The 20940-nt window shown below is 49.0% G+C and overlaps 4 protein-coding genes across 4 annotated transcripts; 2 read left to right on the top strand and 2 right to left on the bottom strand.

Moving 5' to 3' along the window:
* Positions 1-1020: 1020 nt before the first annotated feature.
* On the top strand, positions 1021-2614 carry PtA15_18A385 (uncharacterized protein; the record flags this gene model as incomplete). The annotated part of the gene is made up of 5 exons (XM_053164918.1): positions 1021-1374; positions 1447-1576; positions 1644-2316; positions 2382-2488; positions 2559-2614. The coding sequence occupies 5 exons, from the start codon at positions 1021-1023 to the stop codon at positions 2612-2614; spliced, it is 1320 nt and encodes a 439-aa protein (XP_053028880.1).
* A 4360-nt stretch (positions 2615-6974) lies between these two features.
* On the top strand, positions 6975-9030 carry PtA15_18A384 (uncharacterized protein; the record flags this gene model as incomplete). The annotated part of the gene is made up of 3 exons (XM_053164917.1): positions 6975-6992; positions 7074-8813; positions 8893-9030. 3 exons carry the CDS (start codon positions 6975-6977, stop codon positions 9028-9030), a joined length of 1896 nt encoding a protein of 631 aa, XP_053028879.1.
* An 896-nt stretch (positions 9031-9926) lies between these two features.
* PtA15_18A383 (uncharacterized protein) lies at positions 9927-11826 on the bottom strand (the record flags this gene model as incomplete). Its single annotated transcript, XM_053164916.1, has 8 exons — positions 9927-10051; positions 10145-10777; positions 10852-10911; positions 11007-11042; positions 11193-11261; positions 11362-11445; positions 11522-11605; positions 11682-11826. The coding sequence occupies 8 exons, from the start codon at positions 11824-11826 to the stop codon at positions 9927-9929; spliced, it is 1236 nt and encodes a 411-aa protein (XP_053028878.1).
* Positions 11827-18758: 6932 nt separating this feature from the next.
* On the bottom strand, positions 18759-20852 carry PtA15_18A382 (uncharacterized protein; the record flags this gene model as incomplete). Its single annotated transcript, XM_053164915.1, has 4 exons — positions 18759-19501; positions 19607-20233; positions 20318-20413; positions 20510-20852. The coding sequence occupies 4 exons, from the start codon at positions 20850-20852 to the stop codon at positions 18759-18761; spliced, it is 1809 nt and encodes a 602-aa protein (XP_053028877.1).
* Positions 20853-20940: the final 88 nt, after the last annotated feature.

The raw sequence follows: 20940 nt of genomic DNA, 5'->3' as shown, positions 1-20940 counted from the left end.
GCTTCGGTGACGGAAAAAACTCGCCCAAGCGGCGGCGCCGGGTCCCAGTTTTTTTTGGAAAGAAGGGATGCGGTCCAGAGGGGCGGGGTCGGGGGCTCGTCGGACGCCCCGTGGTCTTCCCAGGGCCGACAAGGTTGCCGAGCCTGGCGAGCAGCCTGGCCGTCCCGGAGTGTGCGAGCCTCCCATTGGGAATGGCGTCGCCTCTCAGAGCGCCCCAGCCCCGGCAGGCTTACGGAAGGGTGCCCGACTTGCTGTGCCGGGCTCTGGCAGCCACATTGCCACACATCCTGGTCCCAGAGGGTGCGTGACGGCACGTTGGGTGCGGCTGACGAGGGAGCGACAATGGATAGCCTGGCTTCCAGACAAGAGTCTGGACCTTTCCGGGGCGGGGCCGTCTGTTGTGCGCTCCTCTTGTTGTGCGCCCTTTGTCGGGCCAAAGCCGCTGGCGTTCCCTCCTGCCCCCTGATGGTCGATGATGGATGGTGCGCCTGGATCCTCACGCTCGATTCGGGAAGACCCTCCGATGCAAGGGTGGTGTGGACTCGTTGTCGGTGTACACTTCCGGGGTGTGTATGGACAAGCCACTGCTGCGACTGCATTGCGGATTCCTCTGTGTCTTTCCGCCATCCTCTGGTGCCTGGTGTGCCCTTTTTTCGCTTCATGTGCCTTCAGAGTTGCGCATTCTAGATTCATATCCCTGAAGTGGATTATATGGTGTGATGGCCTGGGGAATGATCCACATATGTACATATCTTCCGGCGCTGCAGTGCGAGCTTGGGGATGAGGTGATCATGGCTGCTGTGGATCGCCCCGCCTTCGAAGTGCCCCCCATCCGAAGGCTGCAATCGCCCACCGCCAGCAGATACACACATACACGCTCCAGCCAAACAGCCTGTACTATGTATGTATCTTCCCTGCCTCCCAAAAACCCATCGGCCGATTACATCATACCCTCGCACTGCGACTGGCGAGCTTATGTAAAATACAAAATACACAATCAATCTATTTACATGGTGTAATATGCCACCCCCTCATAACCCCATGCTAGGCTGTACATATGGCTTTTGGGTTTCGCTGCTGCTGCTTAAAAGAACCCTGCACCCCCACCCAGCACGCCCACCTCCTCCTGCCCCTGCCCTCCCCGCACACAACATCACTCCTTTCCCTCCAACACACAACAAAAAGAAGTCCTTGACTGGCCTCGCTCTAGTCTCCTCTCCCCTCTACGCACTTCCTCCCCTCACCATGAAGGCTATCATCCTCGTCGGCGGCTTTGGTACTCGCCTCAGGCCCCTGACCCTGACTCTCCCCAAGCCGCTGATCGAGTTTTGCAACAAGCCGATGATCGTCCACCAGATCGAAGCTCTCGTCGCCGTAAGCCTCTCCCCCCGCCCCCCTCCCCCATCTCCCTCACTCTTGCACTTACACACTCTCTCTCTCTGACAGGCCGGTGTCGATGAAATCGTCTTGGCCGTCAACTATCGCCCAGAGGTCATGGTCTCCGTCTTGAAAGACACCGAGGAGAAGTATGGCATCCGGATCACCTTCAGCGTCGAGACTGAACCCCTGGACACCGGTCCGTGCCTCCACACAAGCATCTAGCCAAACAAAGCCAGAAACTGACTTCCTCCCCCTGTATACAGCCGGACCACTAGCCCTTGCCAAGGACATCCTGGGCAAGGACGACTCGCCCTTCTTTGTACTCAACTCGGACGTCACTTGCACATACCCGCTCAAGCAGCTCGCAGCCTTCCACCAAGCCCATGGCAAGGAGGGCACGATCATGGTCACCAAGGTCGACGAGCCGTCGAAGTACGGGGTGGTCGTCCAGCTGCCGAACAGCTCTGCGATCGACCGCTTTGTCGAGAAGCCGGTCGAGTTCGTCGGCAACCGGATCAACGCGGGGATCTACATCTTCAGCCCGAAGGTGCTCGAGCGGATCGAGGTGAAGCCGACGTCGATCGAGAAGGAGACCTTCCCGGCGATGGTCCGGGACGGCCAGCTGCACTGCATGGACCTCGAGGGCTTCTGGATGGACATCGGCCAGCCCAAGGACTTCATCTCCGGCACCTGTCTCTACCTCAGCCATCTCAGCGCGCTCGGCGACCCGAACGTCAAGGACCAGGCCGCCCACAAATGGGTCGTCGGCGGGAACGTGCTCGTCGACCCCTCCGCCGTCATCGACCCCTCCGCCATGGTCGGCCCCAACGTCGTCATCGGCCCCCGCTGCGTCATCGGCAAGGGCGTCCGGCTCCAGCGCTGCGTCGTCATGGCCGGCGCCCGCGTCAAGGACCACTCCTGGGTCAAGAGCTCCATGTACGCACTCCCCCCTCTCACCTCTCCCCCGCCGCGCGCTCTCTCTCACGCAGGTTCCTCTCCAGCATCGGATGGAACTCCACCGTCGGCCGATGGGTCCGATGCGACAACACCACCGTCCTGGGCGACGACGTCAACATCAAAGACGAGCTGCTCGTCAACGGCGCCGCCGGTACGCCGTCCCCCCCCCCCCCCCCCTCCTCCTCTCTTTCGTATCGCTGCTAACCTGCCCGCCTTCCCAGTCCTGCCCCACAAATCCATCTCCGCCTCGATCACAGAGCCCGCCATCGTCATGTGACGCCCGCCCGCCTCCCCACACACACCCTCCGCACACAGACACATACATTCTCGCACGCCCGCTTAATGAGAACCCCAAAAGACCCATCGATATTATTATTTTCCCGGCTCCTTCGCCGTTCCCTGGCCTCCTGCCCTTTTCCTTTCTGCTGTTTTGTATCAAATACCGAATTCCTGACGCCTGCAGCGCGCTTTGCATGTGCGCGAGAAGCGCGATGGAGGGCCGACGCGTTCGGAGGGATGGCCGAGAAAGGAGGCCGCTGCTGTTGCTTGCCCCCGTCTCTCTCACCCGGCCTCTGCTCGCCCTCGCGCTCCGCCCCCTCAGACACATAGAATTTATCCCCCATCCCCCTGCTTCGTGCATCCCACCCATCCCAGCAGTCCCAGTAGCAGTCCGCTCACCCATCCCTCCCGCATGCTCATCCTTACCCCCCCCGCCGCCGCTCCTTGCTCCTGCTCCACTCCGCCCCCCGCGCGCTCTTGTTTTTTTCGTGCTTTCGTCATCGCTTCTCCCTCAAAATAGTACAGACATTGATCCATGCCCCGCTGCTTCTGGCCGTGCACGCGCCCCCCGCTCCAGGCCTCGCGAAGCCTCTGAGAGAGGCGCTCGGGCGGCGCGGCTGGCCGTGCCCTGAGCGCTGTCGCTTGGTCTGCCTTGGTGCTGCTCGGGCTTGGTAGCGTCTTGGGTTGATCGCCACGGCCTGTTTTTGTCGTGTTTGGGTCGCGGGCCCTGGCATGGCCGTGGGAACTTATCTATGTCCCTCTGCGCAGGGGGGACGCCGTCTCGCAAGGCCCCTCTAACGCACTTCGGGCGCTGGTCCCCCCACGGGAGCAGAGAGTGGTTTGTGGGGACTCGTTTTTCACCATGAGTCGCATGCACGACCTGTCTGTCCAGCTCCACCGTTCCACTACCTCTTTAACATCCAAAGAACCCCCGCGACACACAGGGCCCCCACAATGCGTGAATCTGTTGAGGCCCAACAACAGCACTGATGGCCTTGTCGGCCTCGCCAGAACGGCTCATGTGCGGGCTGCCCAAGGCCGTCCAGGACACAAAGTGGATCGGGTTTGTGGGCGGCTGCAGGAAAGGCGTGGACTCCGCCCCTCAGCCGCAGTGCAGAACACCCGGCGCTTATTCCGGCACCTCCGTGAGATAAGGAGAGGCATTTGGTACTTGGGCAGTGCTCTGCTTGGTGGCTAGGTTCTGGCACCTAGTATTGCACCTGCCACCGCTGCGCGGTGTGAGCGCTCCTTTGGGATGGGTTGGCAGGCCTTGGAGGGGGAATAACAATACGATGTTCCAGCTCAGTAATACTGCTTACGGTGGTTTGGAAGACCTGCCCCTCGCTTGTACTGCACCACGGACGCAAAAGATCAAAAGCCTTCCGAAGTTCAATCGAAAGATGCTTGAACTCCCCCCCAGCAAGAGGGGACGTCGCCAACTTCGTCAAACTGGTTGACCGAGTGTGTTCGGACTGAGGTTTCGAAGTCCTTTCAAAGGCCCTTCAGATATAATTCGAAGTGCCCGTGACATCAAATTTTGTTTGGGTGGAGACTTCAAATACAACGCAAAGTATCTTCAGATAATAATTGAATAACCTTTGAATATAATTTGAACTCCCCTGAGTTTGAATTATATTGTGTTTTGAATAATGCTTGGATCTTTCCTCAAATTTTCTGGTTTCGTTATGTAGTAACTTTATTTTAAACTTCACACCAAACTGTAAAAGCCAGACCCAACTTTAAACAAAACCTTGAAATTGACTTCCGCCCAGGATGTCTTTGTGTCACGACCCAGCGCTCGGTCGGCCTCTCCCTGCCCGGCCCATACTGGCAGAGGGCAACGGCCGATGGTCATGGCCTGTGGTGGGTGGGGTAAAGAAGCTGCTCTGGTTCTGAAAATGAACTCAGTATTTCTCTAACCCAACTCCTTCACCCCCTACTGGAGGAAATTGGCTCTGGGGGTGGATTTAGCCTTGGGCCTCATCTGACATCTGTCAAGATGCACCATGTGGAAAGGATATCAAAAATATGGAGTTGACCTTGGTCAACAAAACCAGAAAATTTGAGAAATCATCCAAGCTTTATTCAATACACAATAATTGGATGTTGACTTTGGGATACCATGGAATTTTAATCAAAGCAAACTCGATTGAAATTTGAATGTACCTTGGAGAGTACTCAACGTTCAAAATGAAATCAATATGCCTGGCACCCGGCCCACCTCCCCCCCCCTCAGCAATTTCATTGTTCTGCTTGCCAGCGTTCAAATGGCTCAGAGCCCCACAAGGGGCACTATTGTAATATCATTGCATATCTTAAAAATTAAATTGGGTAACGTGTATCATAACAGGACATGTATATATATGAGGTAGGGTGTGTAGCAAGCTAGCAAGAAAAAGTTGGATGGAAGGAATAGGGGGGGGGGGGGGGTTCATAGGTATTGAAAAAAGCTGCATGGAATTCGCTCCGTGTTCTGGTGTTCTTTAGGAGAAAAAAATGAATTTGGTTGCATGAGGGTCAGTGGGGTGGTCATTTTGAATGGGCTCATCAATTCTGCTCCTCCTCCTCTGCCTTGCCTTCCTGCTTCTGTGGCTGGTTTTTGAGGTATTGCTTGGCCACCACCTTTGCCACTAATAACCACCTGCCCAGGTCCAGCGGTAACAGCACAGCCGATTGCTAGTCTTCCAGATGCTTGCAGGTTTGGCAAATTCAACAGACTTGTCTTGGCTGACGACACCGTGGTCAAGCATCCGTAACTTGGAAGTTGATAACCTGGATCAATGACAAACCCCCAATTCAGGGTTTGTATACAGCATTTTCAAGCGGGGTATTTTCTTGGACTGACCTTCCAAGCTGAGGGTGCACCAGTCTGGCATGTGTTGGTGATATTCACATTCTGCAGAAAAATAAGTGCTTCCATTGAATCCCTGTCCATCAATCATCTCACTGCACCACACGTCAGGGGAGGAGGGGGGGTATGTGTTGGTGTGTGAATATGTTGCCGAGCGCGGAGGGGAGAGAGAAGAAAGTAGCCAATCAGGCCAGTGTCTAGATTTTTAGGTTTGATATCAATCTCAGCATTCCTTGGGAGAGGATGGAGGACAATGGTACACTTACACGCGCGGCTGGCCAGAGCTAAATTCTTACTATTGTCAATATGTCCATCACCGCCAATACCGGAGACCAACAGAGTAAGGATGCCCGCTTTGACAGCAGTTGCTATAGTTTGCTGCAAGGAATCAGAGCTTGGAGAGATTAGAGAATTGGCCAAGCAAGCAGAGTCAACAAGACCGGGGAGCCTGATGTTCAGATACAAGGATTTGACATTGATCAAGCTGATTGAGAGGGTAGGGTATCTGGAAAGACCCTTGATCAAGATTTTTGCGTTCTTCAAATTGGTTAACAGGGGAATGGGGTGGTTGGAGGTGGCTGGGAGGCTGAGTTTGTCATTTTGGGGTAAAGTGAGGCAATGTCTGGGGTGAGATAGGCCATGTTGGCGTTGTTTGATTTGTGTTCAAATATCACTTGATTTGCGTTCCAATATTGCTGCCTGAGGATAAAAGTTGAAATTAATTTGAATTGACATTGAAAACCCTCCGGAAAACAGTCAAATGTTATTTGAAGCGCATTCAAACAAGAGTTTGACCGGAGTTGATTCGGCAAAGCTCACAGATAGTCCGCCGGATCGAGCCGACACTCGATGATTCCTCGAATTATTTCCCAAATCATGGGAAAAAATTCAAAGAATGTTCAAAATCCCACCGAGTGGCCCCATTTCAAAGTTTTTTCAAACATATTCCTTCACTTCAAACGGCGTTCGGACAAATTGCTTGAAAGTGCATCTGTGGTGTACACAGACTTCTGACAACAACTTTATTTGTTTATGGTGTTCAAAGTTGGTTTGCATAATTTTATGCATGCATAAATCATAAAATCATAAAATCTTTTTTGCAGGGGATATGACTGTCTGATTATGTAATACAAAGTTTCCTCACCAAAATATTTTTATGATTTTATGATTTATGCATGCATAAAATTATGCAAACCAACTTTGAACACCATAATTGTTGTGGTGTGACTTTATGAAAAACCTGTTGATTTGGGTGTTTTTGAGGCTTCCAAACTTGTAGTTACAAATTATATATAAAATTTATGCTGAGTGCTGTGCAATTATAACCAAAAATCAATGTGAACAGGGCTGCAGCTAGGGAGGAGAGAGAAAGCATAGACATCCTCTTTGTCCTCACAGAGTCAGACTGGCCAGTTCTAAGAGAAGGAAGGAATGTGCAGTCCTCCTCTTCCCCTCCGGGATCAAGCAGTTGGAAGGTAGACAAGCAATCTTGGCTCTTAATTTCCAGATGGAGAGTGGTGGAAGTGTTTTGGTTGATCTGCTATTGGACTTAGAGCGTCTTCAATGAGTGCGGAAGAGCTGATGATCTGATGGTGACACACGAAAGGTGTGTGTGTGGCTTGGAAGACTGCCCGGCTGCTGCGTCACAGCCAAAACAAACCAGAACAAGCAGCTGGGTGGCCGAATCTCGCCCCAAACGACCTGCACCACTCTCGACCATCCACCACCACCCCGCCGACGGCAGACGCTCCCCGGGCCAGGCCGCAGGATGGCCCATGCCGGCGCCGAGAAGCCCTTGCTGAGCCCGCCCCAGCCGCCCGCTCGGCCACCGCCCCGCCGCCCGCCCAGCACCAGCAGCAGCGCCTACGCCCGCCACCCGCAGCCCAGCACCGCCCTCGCCTGCTGGCCGAACCGGCGGATCACCAAGGCCCTGCTGCTCTACCCCGCCGTCCTCCTCGGCCTCGCCTTCCTCTACCTCCGATATCTCCACCGCCTCATCTTCATCGACTACGCTGCCTTCCCCCCTCGCACCGGCCCCGTCATCGTCCACCCCGGCGTCGACCCGGAACTCTCCGTGCCGGCCTACAACCTCACCGAGCACATCCTCCGCACCTCTCGCCCGTCGGGGGCGCCCATCCTCGACCATAACCTGCGGATCGACCGGGCCATCGACGAGCTTACGAGGCGCTTCCAGTCCGTCTGGATCAGCCCATCCTCGCTCAGCTGTCGGCCCTCGCCGGAGACCGAGGCGCTGCTCCGGACGCGCTTCCTGGACGCCGCCGGCCGGCCGCAGGGCCGCCACAAGCTGATGATTGCGCTGAACCTGCATTCGTCGCAGGAGGTGCTGCCGGCGCTGACGGAGGGGATCCTGACGGCGCTGCGCTATCTGGGCCCCTCGAAGGTGTATGTGTCGGTGTACGAGAACGGGTCGTGGGACCACACGCCGGAAGGCCTGGGGCATCTGGGCGCGGTGCTGACGGGGCTGGGCGTGGGCCACCGGATCCGGTGCGCGCGGGAGGAGACGATCTGGACGGGGGTGGACCGGATCAAGCTGCTGGCGGCGTACCGCAACGAGGCGCTCTCGGGCTTCGCGCAGGCCGACCGGATCCTCGCCGGGCTCTCCGACCTCGTCTTCATCAACGACGTCTTCCTGTGCGCCCAGGACATCCTCGAGCTGGTCTGGCAGCGCCGCGTCCAGGGCGCGGATGCGGCGTGCGGGACCGACTGGCGGGAGGCCAAGACCCTGCTCGACCAGTACGGCTGGCCCGCCACACCCGTCCGCGACCCCTCGCCCTCCGAGCCGGCCGCGGACAAGACGGTGGTCTTCTACGACTCCTGGGTCACCCGCTCGCTGTCCGGGAAGACCCTGCGCCCCCGGCTCGACCTGCTCACGGAATACAAGGACGGATACGCGGCGATCTTCGCCGCCGAGGAGTCTCAGCTCTTCCAAGCCCGCTTCCGCAACGCCCTCCCCGTGCCCGTGTATTCGTGCTGGAACGGCATCGTCGCCCTGGCCCCGACGCCCTTCCGCGCGCCCCAGGGCCTCCGCTTCCGGGCGGCCGACCGTCGCGCAGACGAGTGTCCGTCCTCCGAGTGCCAGCTCCTCGCCAAGGACTTCTGGTCCCTCGGCTTCCCCAAGTGGATCCTCGTCCCCAAAGTCGCCGTCACCTACACCCGCACCATCTACCACGCCCCCGCCCTCGTCCGCGGTTCCAACCGCGACAACCGCCCCGCCTCCCGCCGGCCCCCTCATCTCTCGCCCGTCTCCCTCGCCGACGCCCAGGCCTCGGCGGAGGAAATCGACTGGAGCCGGTACTCCAAGCCCGACACCGTCGTCTGTTGGCCCGTCAGCCTCCCCTCCCCTCCCTCCTCTCCAAATCCTTGCACTGCATCTGCTGACGCTTTCTCTATCTTGGTTGGTGTAGGATATGTACAAGTTCCACATCGATTTCGAGTGGAACCATGTCCTCGAATCGCCCTACAATCCCAAACTCTTGGCCGGCCCTCACCATCCCGACCACCCTGGCTATTCAAAGCACTTCTCCAACTCCGCGCCCACCTAACCCTTCTATATTCTTGTTTAAAAACAGATCACACAAAACCTCGTGGATTGCATTCTTATATCTTGATATACATGGCAATTCTTCGCTTTCGCTGCATACATACAACTGGCTTCTTCTATTTAATTTGACCGGCTTCGCTCTCCTTTCGGCTTTAGTTTACATCCTGACACTCGTCCACTCTTCTCTATTTTCCTCTTAGACTCTTACTGCACTCGTTCTCTTTCTTACAAAGCATCATCTTCCATCTTTCCTCCAAACGCATCGTCTTTCATCTTTCCTCCAAACGCATCGTCTTTTTCTTTAACCTTCTCTCTCTCATCTCTTTTACTACTGTATTTTTTTGTGCTTTTTTGACTCTCAACAGCCAACCAGAGGTTCTTTTTGGCTGGCCGGTTCTTGTAATAAATCACTGGTTTGTTGCTTCAAACAAGTTTCTTTACACAGTCTGCTTCTGTTTCGAGCCCCCCCTCCCTGTTGCAGGGGGCTTTGCTTTGCGCATTGCTCATGCTTTGTCTGGATGAATATTTGCTTGCAGCTTAGAACCTAGCTCTTGAAGAGCGGGGATGAATTGAAACGCGAAAAAGGTCCGTGCAAGAAAGAGCCTGAACAGGGCACGAGAGAATAGAATGAAGATGGGATAAGAGACAAGACAAGGCAAGATCTAGTCAGACATCGGAGAAGAAGTGAGAAAGAACATAGTAATTGGATTGCAGATTAGTTCCACCTTAGTGCAACAAAGATTGATTAGTAGAGGTATAATGATTTTAAAAAAAAGAAAGTGTGGAAATTGAATATGGATCAACCCATTCCTGATCCAGGAATGTACATATTTAGAGGAAATAATTCATGCAAACATCAAACTGTTTATTACCCCCATGAAATCGAACTTGAACATGTCATGCCGGGTGGGCATGATTCATCAAAAGATCGTGTACGATTTCCCAGTACTCTATCCTCACAAGATCCACAGATCTTGCCTCCTCTTGCACGTAAAAGCTTCCATAGTCACCTGAAGGGGATGCTGTGGATAATTATGGGTGTGGAGTTAGAAAAACGGAGCAGATAAGGCGCTTGGGGTGCGCTCTGGGTGCTCCAGGACGGGAAATTCACTGACCTCGAATCAGCTCATCCAAAGATTTCCTCCACGCCGCTTTCAAGGATGTAAGCTGTGCCGAGTCTGCTCTACTTTTGCCGCTGACGACAGTCCGCACATCCGACTTCGCAAGCATCTTGAGGGTGTCGGAATCGCTCAAAAGACGGGCGAGCGAGTCTTTGTTCACCAGGCCGAACTCCCGGACACTGTTCAAAACCAAGAAGATCGTGTTCCGGTAGTCGTTCAGATGTCCCTGCAACTTGGCACCGTCTTTGTCTTCGTACTTCTTGGCTACCCTCAACTGTCCCTGCAACTTGGCATCCACTGTGTCTTCGTGCTTCTTGGCTAACTTGAGGAGATTTTCCAGCCCATCCGTGAGAGTCCTTTGCAGGTTTTCTAGAACTGCGTCCGACGGGTCTCGCCCGATTGGTTCAAATATGCGTGAAGACGCTTTGGGGGGCGCGGAAAGCTGGGCTTTGATCTTCTGCTGGTGCAAGCTTTTTGCCTTCTTGACGACTTCGTCCAGTCGAGAGAGCCCCGTGTTCCAGTCCACCAAGCCGTCGGCGTCTGCATGTGGATGCCTCAAGACTCTTTTGGCAAGCTCAATACTCTGAGCGATTTCCTCGAGCCGGACGGCAAACTTGGCCATCGTTCCTGCAAGAAACATTCCAGCGCCGTCAGATACTTCGGACATTCGCATGGTCTAGCCAAAGAAGGACGCTTATTACTCTGGCGGCGATGTTTGAGTATCAATCCCGCTTGTTTGATGATATCTTTTCTTTGTGTGTCTGGACATTGTCGTAAACAGAGGGGAAAAATCAGAAATCGATCGTTATTTTAACTGATCCTATCAAGCAGTCTGTTAGTCTTGAAAAACTCTTACTCAATCTCGCCAACTGGATAATCTGATCCTCTGTTTCTGGAAGTTGTTGCATGTCCATCAAGAAAAGCAAGTGAAAGGATTCACAACGCAAGTGTTATAAAGTCATGGTACCAATTGCAATGGTTAGTCATGCGATTTCAAGATAATTCATGTCACGTTTGGTGCAAAGATTGATCGTGCACTTACTTTCACCTTTTGCTAGATTTGTCTCTGGGGACACAGAATTGGGAAGCTTGTGAAAGCTACTCATGTATTCTGGTTTATTCGAAAGATGAAAGTTTGTCAGACCTTTTATTCGATGAACGGCGTTCATGGATCGCGAAAGCCATCTGGAAGTCTTCTTACGCATACTCACTCAACAATTCCAACTTATCACTTGGCACTACCGGCCCTGAGGTAGGCGTTTTGGATGGGTTTAATAATGAGTTGCTCTTGGAATCTATCAAACCGGGCAAGTTTTTTTTAGGTCAGTCATTACGACTCTGAGGCAGGAAAATCTGGTGGGATGATCTTACTGGCTGCCGGTGCGCTGGTCATCTCAATTGCCTCGAACTCGCTGGGATTAAGACTAGGTTTTCTCGAAAGTTTTGTCCCAATTTCTACCCAAGGTTGTTCATCAAAGCTTCCAATAATTAACAACTAACTTTCCGAAAAAAAAAAACAAGGGCAACTGACCTACAGCGGGATTAGCCAGGCCCATAGTTGCTGGTAGACTCATAGGGGAAAAGGGCGGCGCCTGGAGTGTCACTGAAATCAGGTTGAACGAAACCAAAACAACTAGCTCGTTGAGCACCGAAGCCCGTTTAGTCCAAAGGAACATTCTATTTATGTCTTTATAAAAGAAAATTGAGGGGAGGAAGGTAAGTAAGCACGGGTGATGGAATCTTGCTGTGGCCCAGGAGGAAAAGCTCCTGGTAAATAAATCCGCTCGTTGAACTTTTGGCCCAGGAGACCGGTATAAGCCTGAAGCCGGTGACCTGGGCCAGCTTGGAACATCAAGAAATGTCGACGCCGGCGATACTTTGCCAGACCGTCTGCACACATGTCTGGCACACGAAAACAAGTTCCTTCTCCAACGTGGAACCCTGGATATATGTTGATGCACATTTAAGTTATGCGTGTATGTTAGCTTCATGAGGGTTTTCATGAAACTGCCGGCCGATCCCACGCTTCGTTCGCGTTGTGCTCACAAGGAGCATCCATGTTTTGCCCTCCGATGAAGAAGCGCGGCTCCGGTCAAACTTTCCAGAGAGCGCCCACTTCGCGACGACGTTTCGCGCCTGCAATCGAGGGACTTCAGAGCTGCGTTCGGGCTTCGGTCACACCGTGCACAGTAGCTCTCACTTCACCTCGCTCCTACTTCCATCCCCCCGCGATGCTTTCCCCTGTCCAAACCTTTGTTTCCTGCAGGAGAGGCATCAAGTCTGGCCGGTGCTCGTCCCAGATAAGGTTGCATAGTATTTGTGCTCATACATCAACCAAAAAGATACTTTCTGATAGCTGAATTACAATACAGATGCTGAGTTTAGAAGAGGAATTGGGTAGGATGGTTGGATTGTTGGAAAATTGTTACATTTTTTTTGAATGCGCCAAGTTGTCAGTTTCTTCTTGCTTCTGGAAAAGTCATCAATCAATAAAGCTTGGTCATCCTCTAAGCAATAATTAATTGCTTGAATTTCCCGATTTATTTTTCTTCTTTGTCTTGAGATTCTGTCCAAGAGATCCTAGTTTCCTGTTCAAGTTGTTCTCTATGCCAACTGTATTAGTAATGAATTGTTGAGAGTATTGAAATCATCCGGATGATGTTTGTAATAGTATGAACAGACAAGGAACGTTGCACAATGCTCTAGCTTGGGATTTGGATGATTTGTAGAAAAGTGTTCAATTAATTGTAGTTGAACTGGGCCAAATTGATTGCTTTGGAAGTTATCCAGGGCAAAATCTTGGTTAATTTTGCAACTCCCCAAGACAGGAGGACAATTGCTTGGATTGGTAATACTTTTGATGAGCCAGTCAAAACATTCTATTCCTCTTTCTATTTCCTGTTGAGTTGTCTGTTAGTCTGCTACCATGATGTATCACCACAGTATGGAGGGCTGTTGGATTGACCCATGAGCACTACCAACCAACCACCCAGCTGGCAGCCACAAGCGTCTGTAGCCTAGTTGGTAAACACAGCACTCTAGTATGTGTCTCAGCATAGCTGAAGCCGTTAGTTTGACTCTCACCAGACACATCTTCATCTTACAGTCTCTACATTTCCTGGCATTTGTTTTTTTGGGGGTGCAAGATATTGAAGATCTTAGCGTGGAAGTGGTCAACTGCAGTTACCAAACTTTTGAACCTTGGACGTAATTCTGTGCTGGTGAGATGTTGTAGCTGTTGTTGATCTTTCCCGCACAAAACTCAGACTACATGTCTGTTGGAGTTCTTGTTGATGGGGTACATTGCTATTGGTAACTTGGGATGAATTGATTTTGGCGTCATTCTGTTTGTAGCTACTACTGTCCATACATTTTGGAAATGTGGCTTGATCAACAGCTGGAGCTTTTCATTGAGGGTGTAACCCAGAAGTTTGTGGCTGATTAAGAAAGAGTTGATTGCTGGAAATGCTGGATTTTTGGGTTCTTGGATTGAAGTTTCCGGATTGCACTTCCAGGCTAGATAGCCATCTGAATTATGGTGTTCAAAATTGCATAAGATTTTTTTTACATAAAATCATAAACTGCAATTTTGGCTGGGAGATGTCACTTTAAGGCCCCGTTTGGCTGCCGCGTTACACTTGATAAATGTGCAAATTTATCACGCGCAAACCAAAGTTTGCCCCCGTCTCCACCAAAACTTTGAACCCCCGGGGGTTGCGCATGATAAATAAGCCCATTTATCACGTATACCACGGCAGCCAAACAGGGCCTAAGTTTTATGCACACTGAAATCTCCCAGCCAAAATTGGCTTTATGATTTTATGTAAACCGTGACAAATGCAATTTTGAACACCATAAATGAGTCAAGAGATCCATAGGTGAAAAAAATAATCTAATTCAGCCCTCTCAACAATATTCAAAGACTTTTGATTCCGCGCAAACACTTGCAGGACGTGAAACTCACCTGGATTCTCATAGAGGAATTGTATGACTAGACTCAACTTGTCTTGAGACATTAGTTGACACTAGGGGACTGCTGACATAGGGTTGGGCAAAGTAGTTTATCAATTGTTGCTGAGTAGGGCCAAAATGATGGTCTTTCCAAAAGAAAGGATCTGGAATGTCATTACATAGTCAATCCTTCCCATGACTGGAAGAGCAGGATCATGGGAAATGCATTGTTTGATCTCAAGCAGACTTTGCTTGGCTCGCGCAGGCTGTTCAAAACAGCATTATAAATAACATCCTGTGCCGTTGGCCAAGGCGCTGCACATGAGATACAAGCCATCAGTTTGTAAGTAAATATCTTCCCAATAAGCTCATGACTTGCATCAAGGTAGACCAACCTGGATCCTGAAGGGGCGCAGGTAGACCGGTGTCTGTGTTTGGCGGCGCGATTGGCATTTCATTGGAAGAGTGACCCTGGTTCATCATTGTATGGGCTGCAATTTGGCAAAGATGAGAGATTACAGTAAAAATTTCAGTTACATCCCTCTTCTCTTTGCTTGATGAATGTATGATTGGGTAGAATAAAAATCAACTTGAACCCACAGCTAGTCAACAGATCTTTTTGAAACAGAAGTTGTGAGTTTGACTCTCACCAGACACATCTTCATTTTACAGTCTCTACAACTTCAACCAGTAATTCAAACAAGCTCTTACAAGTCACATATTTTGACTGAAATATAAAAATGAACCTGGATGATTGTGATTCAGCATACAAGATTTTGATAGCGTGGATGTACGATTTGCATGAGCAAATTTTAGACAGTGCCAATTGCCTTCAGTGCAAAACAAAACATGATTATGTAGGAAAACCCAAGTCGTTCTTAACAATACAAAAATTATGTACTTTACATGCATTTATAGTGGTTCAATGTCATGGAATAGCGGTTCAACATATAGCGGTTGCGTTTTTTGTAAGTACTACAAATGAAAATTATTGAATTGAAAAATAATTTGTCTTGGTATTGTTGAAAATTTACAGCTCATTAAGCACACAATGCATCTTTGAAAATTTGCCATTAGCAGGATTTTGCCTCATTATCTGGAATATAAGTTGGTTTGCATCAGTGTGTAATGCCACAATCAGTGGGGAGAGTGTTTTTTATGAGAGAATATTCAATGGGGTTGGTGACCATTCAATTTACATTTGCGGCATTTTTCCACCCCAATGTGCATGCTTGCAGCTTAAATAGCATATATTGGCGGGTGCCGCGGGTACCTGCTCTCCACACCCGGAACGTACCTGCCCTCCTGCATATGGGTGTCTCAAAATTGGTGAAAATTGAGGCCCAGGGGATACCTGTACATGCAGCAGGTACCCGGGTGCCATTTGCCATCTCTAATGTAGAATATAACAATTTATCCAATAAGCTTCATTTTGGATTTTGATCATGTTTCCTTGGCCACTTGTGACTGTAATTGTGGTAAGAAAGCCAAAATCAGCTGTCATCTCAAATTTAGCCATACTTTCAGTCACCAGTGTTTCAAAAGAACTGATAAATGTATAATAAAATTATTTATTGATCAAGCTTCAGTTTGAATGTACAACCATGTTCCTTGGGGTACTTGTGACTGTGAAATTGTGGTTAACCAGCCAAAAATTCATCAAAATGGCTATTTTCTCCCGTTTTCTCAAAATTGCTCATACTCCCTCAATTTCAAGAAAAGTGATAAATACTGAATCTATTTATTCACTCAATTATCTCCATTTTTGATGCATTTATTTTTTTTGGGCCACTTTGAACAGTGTAATTGTGGTTAACAAGCTAAAATTGAGCCAAAATGGGATTTCTAAGCAGTTTTCCCAAAATTACTCATAATTTCACTGTTGAAAGAGGAATTATGAAATTTGAATATGATTCTTCATCTTATTACCTTCACTTTGGTTTTATAAAAATCTTGGTTGGGCCATTTTGTGGCATTACACACTGGTGCAAATGTAAGGAGTTGGAATCTCCTTCACTGTTGAGTGGCTCAAGAGGGGCACAAAGGCACAGATTCTAGAACCAGGGACTATGATTTAAATGATGAGCGGGAACTAGCTCAGAGATATGTGTCAGTGTAAAGGGATCTCTCTGTATCTACAACTGGTGGTGAGAAGGAAATAGATGAAAGAGGAGATAAGGTAAAAGGGTGAATGGCTTACCTAGCTCAGAGAGGTGTGTCAGTCTACAGGGATCTCTGCTGAACTAAGGAAGGAAAGGGATGAGAATAAGTACAAGGTGGATTATGTAATCTAGTGATAGCTATGTAATATTATTGTGAGACCCCAAAGGAGGGGGCTTACAGCAAAACAGCAAAAACAGGTGAAAATCCTGCTATTTAGGCTGTGAGGATGCACATTGGGGTGGAAAAATGCCACAAATGTAAATTGAATGGTGCCCAAATGCTCTACATTTAATATTATCTCATAATCAACACTCTCCTCACTGATTGTGGCATTACACACTGGTGCAAAACAGCAAAAACAGGTGAAAATCCTGCTATTTAGGCTGCAAGCATGCACATTGTTGTGAAAAAATGCCGCAACTGTAAGTCAGGTGGTGCCCAAATGGTGTCCATTGAAGAATCTTCCATAGTAAATCCTCCTCTCACTGATTGTGGTATGACACACTGGTGCAAATAGTAAAAACAGGTGAAAATCCTGCTATTTAGGCTGGGAGCATGCACATTGGGGTGGAAAAATGCCGCAAATGTAAATTGAATGGTCCCCAATTGTTCTTCATTGAATATTCTCTCATAGCAAACACTCTCCTCACTGATTGTGGCATTACACACTGATGCAAACCAACTTATATTCCAGATAATGAGGCAAAATCCTGCTAATGGCAAATTTTCAAAGATGCATTGTGTGCTTAATGAGCTGTAAATTTTCAACAATACCAAGACAAATTATTTTTCAATTCAATATTTTTCATTTGTAGTACTTAAAAAAACGCAACCACTATATGTTGAACCACTATACCATGGCATTGAACCACTATACATGCATGTAAAGTACATATTGTTTGTAGTGTAACTTGCAGCCTAAGAAACTCCAGCCATCCCAAGGAAAGAATCCCCTTGATGACCGGCACAGTCCGGTCATTGAGAGGCTACATCCCTCTAGATGAGCGGAATAGACCGGTCATTGAGAGGCTACATCCCTCTAGATGAGCGGAATAGACCGGTCATCAAGAGGATACATCTCTCTTGATGACTGGCATTCCAGTTATTGAGAGGAGAAATCCTCCTTGATGACCAGTACAGACCGGTCATCAAGAGGCTACATACCTCTTGATGAACGGCATAGACCAGTCATCAAGAGGCCACATCACTCTTGATGACCTGCATAGACCGGTCATTGAGAGGCTACATCCCTCTTGATGACCAGCATAGACCGGTCATAAAGAGGCTATATCACTCTTGATGACCGGCATAGACCAGCATTAAGAGGCTACATCCCTCTGGATGACCGGCATAGACCAGTCATTGAGGGGGATGTGTCCTCTGGATGACCGGAATGCTGGTCATCAAGAGAGATGTATCCTCTCAATGACCGGTCTATTCTGGTCATCAAGAGGGATGTAGCCTCTCAATGACTGGACTGTGCCGCTTATTGAGGGGATTGTTTCCTCTGGATGGCTGGAGTGTCTCAACCCGGCATCTGAGTGTAACACATTGCCCTACCCCAAAGGATGTCTCCCACACGCTCAGGAGTCATCCTTTGAGGGCAAGCTAAGCCAAAATAACAATGCCAAAAATGCCTCAAACAGCATTTTGGCAGGTATTCAGAGTTGATTGACTTTGAAAAATCCAAAGGACTTTTTATTGACTTGATACAACAACATAGGGTTTTTTCATATCCCCCCTAGGCCCCTAAGCCTAACCCTGAGCCTAACCTAAAGGCTGGAGAGGTTGATTAGAGGGGAAAGACATCATGAATGATGACTTTGTCTAAATCCAAACTTGAAGTTGCACAAGGTTGGCAGGGCCGGCACAATTTTGGCATCTGTGGCGGAGCCCACCCTCAAAGGCTGTCTCCCAAGCGTTTGGGAGACATCCTTTGGGGTAGGGCAATGGGCATTACTCAGGCGGGATAGTTTTTGGGGGGCAGCTGGTGGCGCGCGCGGAGGGGGGCTCAATGTAACGTGAAATCAAGTCAACGGACATTCCCGTGCGCAACAAGTTTCCCTCCGTGCGGAAATTAAATCCGTAATTGTATTGTGTGATTTGTTCTTTGGTTAAAAAAGCTGGTAGGTGAAATCTTATGCATCTACTAATGGTTTAATGAAACATTCTGACTGTTACTTCTGCCACAAATTTGAGATTCTTCTTTTTAAAGTGAAATTTGGCCTATGGCATTGCTCACTATGAATCTAAGTGACATCTTTGTGAAACAAAAGAAAACAACTTCTTCAATCAAACACACAAACAAACCCCTAAGTGAGATGGGAAAAGAATCCAAGAAATTAGAAAATTAACTAGAGAGAAAGAGAAAAAAGGAACAATGGTTGGTATGAGGGAGAGGTCAAGGTAGAATCATTGAGGGAGGTGATCCACAAATCAATTTGTGTCGTGAAGGAAAACTGTGATGGCCACATCACCAAAACAAGTTTCCATTTCAAATTATGCCATAGTCAAAATGTAATTGATATCTTGTTGAGACTCGAGAGTGTTGCAATAAAAATCTATAAACATCAGGATGTTTTTCTTGATAAAATGAACAGATGAGGAATGTTGTCAATTGATCTAACTCAGGTTTTGAGATAATTTCCGAAAAGTATTCAATTAATCGTAGTTGAACTTGTCCAAATTTCTTGCGTTGGTGGTGATGAGTTCCCTCCCATGGGGCAAAACCTCTGTGAATTTTGCAAGTCCCCATGACAGGAATATCATTGCTTGGATTGGTGATACTTGTGAGGAGCCAGTTGAAACATTCTTTTCTTCTTTCCATTTCCTCGGACTTATTCTTGCGTGGCAGAATACTGAGGATCTTGGCGTGGGCAAAATCAGCCACATTGAATAAAATTTTAAACCTCGGCTGTAACTCTCTCTTGTTAAGCTGTCGCGGCCGTTGATTATCTTGCCTGGCCAAAACTCGGATAATCTGTTCGTTTGGCCCCTTGTTGACGCAGTACATCGCTACAGGTAACTTGGGATGGTAGGTTTTTGGCGTCATTGTGTTTGTAGTTAGTGGATTCCACATTTTTTTGAAGTGTTGCTCAATCAAAAAATTGAGCTCGTCATTGAGGCTGTAATCTGGCAGTTTGTGGCCGACTAAGAAAGAGTTGATTACCATAAATTCTGGATTTATGGGTTCTCGGATAGAAGTTTCCGGATCGTACTTCGAGGCTAGATAGCCATCTGATTGAGTTAAGTGATGCATAGCAAAAAATGATTTAATTCACCCCTCTCAAGATTATTCAAAGACTTCACTCAGTCCGACCACTTGCAGAAAATAAAACTCACTTGGATTCTCATACAAAAATTTTCTCACAAGACTCGAGGCGGTAGTTGACACTAGGGTATTGCTGCGACAAGGTTGGGCGAAGTAGTTGATCAATTGTAGCTGAGTAGGGCCAAAATGATGGTCTTTCCAATCAAAAAATCCTGGAATGTAGTCAATCCTCCCCATGACTGGAAGACCATTCTGAGGGTTAAAGACCTGGTTTTCCAACCAGTTGAACAAGTTGTCGTGCTGTAACCTGTATGCGTAGGCGGGTAGGTTGGCCCTGTCTAAAATTCGCATATGCAAATCGTACATCCACGCCATCAAATTCTTGTATGCCAAATCACAATCATCAAGGGGTATTGTTTGACGTGCTGAACTTGTAGAATCTGCGACTCGTAGTAGCTTCTTTGAAAAATCGATCGAAGCATCCAACACCATCGGCAATGTCATGTGGCGATTTCTTTGGCTTATAGTCATTTGCGGAGTAATCTGGGCGCCTTGCGATTTCTCTTGGAACTTGCCAAAAGTAGTTTTGAGTAGGAGTGCTATCAATGCATTGTTTGCCGCCACGTCGAGTTCACTTGGCTTGTTGGGGCTGTTCAAAATATCGTTATAAATAATATCCTGTGTTGTCGACCAAGGGGCTGCACATGAAATCCAAGCCATCAGTTTGTGAGTATCGTCTCACTCAGCTCACAAATCTTCTGAATGCATCCAGGTAGACTAACCTGGATGATGAGTGGATGCACCTTGAACGGTCTCCGTGTTTGGCGGCGCGATCGGTGTTTCATAGGGAAAGTGACCCTGGTTCATCATTGGGTAGGCTGTCAAGATGGGAGATTACTAGCAATGTTCAGTTACTTCCCCCTTCTTTTCGCTCGATGAATGTATTAGAAGGAATAAAGATGAACTTGGCCTACAGCTAGTCGAAGGACCTTGAAAAAAGGTCGAAGGGGACATTGGCATCTCATGGGTGTGTATATATTGCATTCCATCCGATTCGGGGTTCGCTGGGTAATGAGGACTGGGTGAATATGGTGACCAAGCGGTGTGTTCTGCTGCGTTGAAGGCTGCGTCAAAGTCGGAATGCGCCACTCCATCAAGCAGGAGTGGGTCGTCGATGGTCTTCCAGACGCCGTCGACTGACACCAGCTCGGATGGCATCGGACGGTGATACGCAGCGGAAACTATTGTCAACACCCGGGTGAGAATGGGGTAAATCAGGTAACACCGGCGCAGAGGGATGTTATCGAGGATGGGCATTTTGTGATCCGTCGAATTCGTCCAAAATTCCCTATCAAATCTGGGGAGCGTCGGGAAGCAATTGTATCTTGTGGTTAATATACGTGAA

The sequence above is a fragment of the Puccinia triticina genome, chromosome 18A (genome assembly GCF_026914185.1).
Source record: "Puccinia triticina chromosome 18A, complete sequence".
Classification (NCBI taxonomy): domain Eukaryota; kingdom Fungi; phylum Basidiomycota; class Pucciniomycetes; order Pucciniales; family Pucciniaceae; genus Puccinia; species Puccinia triticina.
The sequence above is the reverse complement of the archived record's forward strand: the minus strand, read 5'-3'. Positions and strand labels throughout refer to the sequence as shown.